The 4,967-nt window shown below is 40.8% G+C and overlaps 1 protein-coding gene across 1 annotated transcript; it reads left to right on the forward strand.

Moving 5' to 3' along the window:
* The first annotated feature begins 1,130 nt into the window (after positions 1-1,130).
* Positions 1,131-2,072, forward strand: LOC144827624 (olfactory receptor 5V1-like). Its single transcript, XM_078685875.1, has one exon. The coding sequence runs from the start codon at positions 1,131-1,133 to the stop codon at positions 2,070-2,072; it is 942 nt and encodes a 313-aa protein (XP_078542001.1).
* The last annotated feature ends 2,895 nt before the right edge of the window (positions 2,073-4,967 follow it).

Consider the following 4,967-nt stretch of genomic DNA (forward strand, 5'->3'; position numbering starts at 1 on the left):
CTGCCAAGTTATTTTGAATCAGGTGAACCACTGAGTTTCCAACAGAGTGGTACCTCAACTGGCTCTACCTTCGGAGACACTTGACCTGATAGCACATCCACCACTGAAATGGTGACACTAGAGGTTGCCCCACAACATTTAGCGTGAAGTGGCCATCACTGATTTGCCCTATTCAAATGAAAGTAGGAAAAACAAACTATCTCCCTGCTTTTATGTTTTTGTTTCATTGAAACAAATCTATGTTGAGTCATTTAATTCAGTAAAGAAAAAAAGAATCCAAAATCAATTAAACATACATACTACCTACTAGGTATTCAGCCGTGCCTTCAGATCATCCACTGCTTTGAAGGCACAGAAATCCCCTCAAGATAGAAAAGGATGTGAACAAGTGTGTTCTTGTGACTGGTGCTAATGTGGAGACTTCCAATACTTCATTCCCTAGTTCTTGCTGTGTGTAAAAAATATGACCCTTGGGATTGAAAACTCACCTCCATAACTTTCATAAAGACCACTCTGGGAATTATACAAATACTAAATGGGTGTGTGCTACTAGATTATTTATAGAAACTTGGCCTTCACTGCTACATGGCCATTTTTCTAGACAATGCAAACACAGATACAATGAAAATCACCTAATAAAACAAATAAATAATCTATACAAAATACAAAATATTACTACTTCCATAGGGAATACAAATAGTGCAATTTAGGTAACTAGAATATTAGCAAGGGAACATGAATATTAAAGATTTGGAATTCCCCATTCCTGATGAAACATACACCTTGCAGGTTTTATGAAGAATGATAAGAATGCATATATTACCATTTACGAGATTAATAAGATAATAATAATTTAGCTTGGTACTAGCAGCATCTATCAGCAAATGCCCAGCAGGCAATTAAGATCTGTACTATGGAATAAAACATTGCATTGTCACCACAGCACTAACCCATGAACTGTCTGCAAGCTACAATACATAAATATTTGTTTTATTATGACAAAGTATTGTTATTATTCTTGTTAGATTTAGTAATACAATCAAAAATAAGAATGTTTTATAATAATATTGTTTTATCATTTATATAATATATATCTCACCAATATTCCTCTTTAGACAAATGACCTGGATATGGACAGAACCAACCAAACTCTGGTCACTGAATTCATCCTGTTGGGCCTGTCTTCCATTCCTGAGGTGGAGGGTCTCTTTTTCATTATTTTCCTACTGATTTACTTGGCCACCCTGGCTGGAAACATCCTCATCATAACAGTAATATGCCTAGACACACGTCTTCACACCGGTATGTACTACTTCATCTGTAACCTCTCCTTCCTAGACTGCTGCCTCTCCACTGTCACTGTCCCCAAGATGCTGTTAGACCTTCTAGTCGAGAGGAAGACTATCTCATTCACTGCCTGCATGATCCAGCTCTATTTCTTTGCTAGTCTGGTGTCTTCTGAGGCACTTCTCTTAGCTGCCATGGCAGTTGACCGCTACATTGCAATCTGCCATCCTTTACATTACGACACCATTATAGACCAGCGTGCCTTCTCGTGGTTGGCGGCAGCCTCGTGGGTTGCAGGATTTTTTTTTTCTGCTGTGCATGTGATTTTGATGAGCAGGCTCTTGTTTTGCAGGTCCAATGAGATCCAGAACTTTTTCTGTGACTTCCCTCCTCTCTTTAACCTTTCCTGCTCCAACACATTCATCAACATCCTGGTCATCCTCACACTGGGCTGGTTCTTGGGTTTTGGGGCACTCCTCATCAAGATTGTGTCATACACATTCATTATCAGCACCATCCTGAACATCAAGTCTACTGAGGGCCGAGCCAAAGCCTTCTCCACCTGCGCCTCTCACCTGACAGTGGTCATCATCTTTTACGGGGTTCTGCTCTTCACCTATTTTCGACCCACCAGCACTAGCTCATTCTCTGGTGATAGGTTTGTGTCAGTGGTCTACAGCATCTTGACTCCCATGGTGAACCCAATGATATATAGTCTCCGAAACACTGAGATTAAAAAGGCGGTCAGGAAAACCATTCTTACAATCCAAAGAGTGACAAACTGATCATAGATATAGAAGGATGAGTGTCAGAAGGCACAGGGCAACACTTCTTCCCATCTCCATGCCATCTGTGTCATCGCTTTACATAGTCACCAAACTCACCCAATGTGAGTCTCCTTGTGAAGAAAAGTGTACAACTCTGCGATATCTTATGTATCCCCCTTGTATAGCACTTCACTGCTTTGTAGTTAGGTTAGCTCTCGGTAAATACGATCACATACATGCAGACATTGGCTCCATGTATGTCTATGGCACACAGATATGCTTGTTTTCCCTGATGGTTTTTAATCATATTCTGCCTCAAGGCACTCAGTTGGAGGGTAAGTCTATGAATGTATCATCTGTTCACTGAAGTAAAGCTTCCATATATAGCACCTATATATGTAGAACCTCTATGTCTCCAGTAGGTAGTTATAGTTAGAACCTAGTTTCCGTAGGAAAAAATTTTTTTGATTTGCTAATAACTTTGGTGTCGTTGACAAATCTTCGTGAAATTCTTCAGAAAAAAGTATATGCAGGTCAGCTCCTATCCTGAAAGTTTGGGGTGATTCGTCAAGCGGGGGCTGAAAAGTGTTTTCTCCATGTTAATTTCCGTAGGAAATTTTAGCCAAGGCTACAGCCGAAACTGCTGAATGGAATTACACGAAATGTGGCAAAAATGTAGCTCTTGGTTCAGAAAGTGACCTTTTTTAAATGGTGTGAATCTGTTCAGTAGTTGCTGAGGAATTAAAAAAATAAGAGTCAAAAAATCAATTTAGACCTGAAGTTCGTACAGACAATAACAAATTGACTAGACGAGATCTGTTCACAGCCCTAATGAAGGATGGGGTGAGAACAGAAGACATAGATGGGGAACCTACTCAGAAGCTATGGACAATATTTCAAAAAAGAGGCTTGGATAGAAAAGGAGGGAGCAGGAGAGTTAATAAACAGGATCATGAACAGAGATATTCAGGGGGAAGTGATGACGAACTATACAGGGGAAGAAGGGAAGAATCCTCAGAACGTAGGCCCAGACACGAGAATGAGTAACGAGAGAGGTAAATCCCCAGAACGTAGAATGAGAAATGAGAGAGGCAGATCTCCCGATCGAGGATCACAGAGTGGCAGGAATATAAGAAATTCATATTACGAAGAGAGAGTGTATGAGGAAGACGTACTTCCTAAATGCTACGAAAGTTTATATCCCGATTTGTCCTGGGCACAGGACAGGAAAAAAAATGCCTAGGAAATAGGTCATGCTCTGGTACAGAATTGCACCATTCAATATAATGGGGTGACCCTGTGACCCTGAGAACCTGGGTGGGTAGTAAAACAATCAATAATGGTTCTGTCGGCCATTCCCCTCGAGGATTCTGATTATCTCATATAGACGAAATGTTTGAGATTAGAGGCGTTTAAAGATGGCAATAACAATAACAATCTTTCTTTTTCAGGAGACTATATATCAACAGCGTTCCGGTACGGCGATGGGTTCCTGCTTCGCCCCCAGCTACGCGAATTTATTCGTGGGCTGGTGGGAGGAGCAGGTAGCCTGGGCCCCTAGCAATGCCGCATGGAACGAAAAGATAGTGGCATGGAGCAGGTATATTGATGACCTGCTCCTAGTGTGGAACGGGTCTATGGAAGAGGCTGAGGAGTACATTGCAGTGCTCAACAATAATGAATGCAATCTTAAATTCACTGGTGACATTAGTAGAGATAGGGTTAATTACCTCGACTTAGAAGTGAGTGTGAGGAACGGCAAAATAAGTACCCAACTCTATCGGAAGCCGACTGCGGGTAATAGCGTTTTACACGCTTCAAGCAGCCACTCCCGTAAATTAATCTTCAACATCCCTTATGGGGAATTGTTACGATTAAAACGAAATTGCACTCATAATGAAGACTTTGAAAAAGCAGCCAGTGACAGTATAGAGAGGTTCAGGAACAGAGGCTACAATGCCAACAAGTTATATGAAACTTTGAAGAAAGTTAGAAAAATACCTCGCAGCCAATTGTTTGAAAAGAAAGTATTGATTCAATCTGAAAAAGTACAATTTAGAATGATCACACCGTTTTCTGCAAACTCTTTCAGATTAAGATCAATCTTGTCCAAACACTGGCACATACTTAAATCGGACCCAATTGTAGGACCAGATATTCCAGCTGTGCCGGCTATAACCTTCAGGAGGGCAAGATCGCTGCGAGACGAGATAGTTCATAGCTATCTGCCAATTGAAAAGAAACAGTTGGGAACTTTGAAAGATGCAAAAGGGTTTTTCCCGTGCGGGAAATGTAAAGCCTGCTCAGCAAGCAAAAGGACGTTGGCATATGAGGTGCCTGGTCGTCAAGCTACAAGGAAAATCACAAAATTCTTGTCCTGTCACACAGACCATGCAGTTTACTGTCTGGTCTGCCCGTGTTCATTGAGGTATGTGGGCAGTACCATCAATCCAGTTAAACTCCGGATACTGGAACACATGCGGGCAATTGCCAATAAAGATTTTAGCTACCCAGTAGCACGGCATTTTGCCATTAAACATAAGAGTGATAGGACTCTGCTAAGATATTTCTGCTTAGATCAAGTAGCTGAGAATCCTAGAGGAGGAAATCGGTTACAGGTTCTGAGAAGATTAGAATCTAGATTTATCATTGATCTTGAGACCAAGGCTCCGAAGGGACTGAATATGGGGGAGGAACTTGCCTCCCATTTGGGCTAAATAACATAAAATGTGTTTAATCAGATGATACTGTTCTGCAATGTTTTTGGAGTATTTTTGATTATGTACCAGGGATGAAATTTTGAAAATGTATAGAGTTTAAGTAATTTTTGTCGTCTAAATGATATACGTTGTTGTGTTGTTTCTATTGTCAATGACCTGAGAATTTAGCAACCTGATTCTAGGTTGCAAATGC

The sequence above is a fragment of the Lissotriton helveticus genome, chromosome 1_1, assembly GCF_964261635.1.
Source record: "Lissotriton helveticus chromosome 1_1, aLisHel1.1, whole genome shotgun sequence".
NCBI lineage: Eukaryota > Metazoa > Chordata > Amphibia > Caudata > Salamandridae > Lissotriton > Lissotriton helveticus.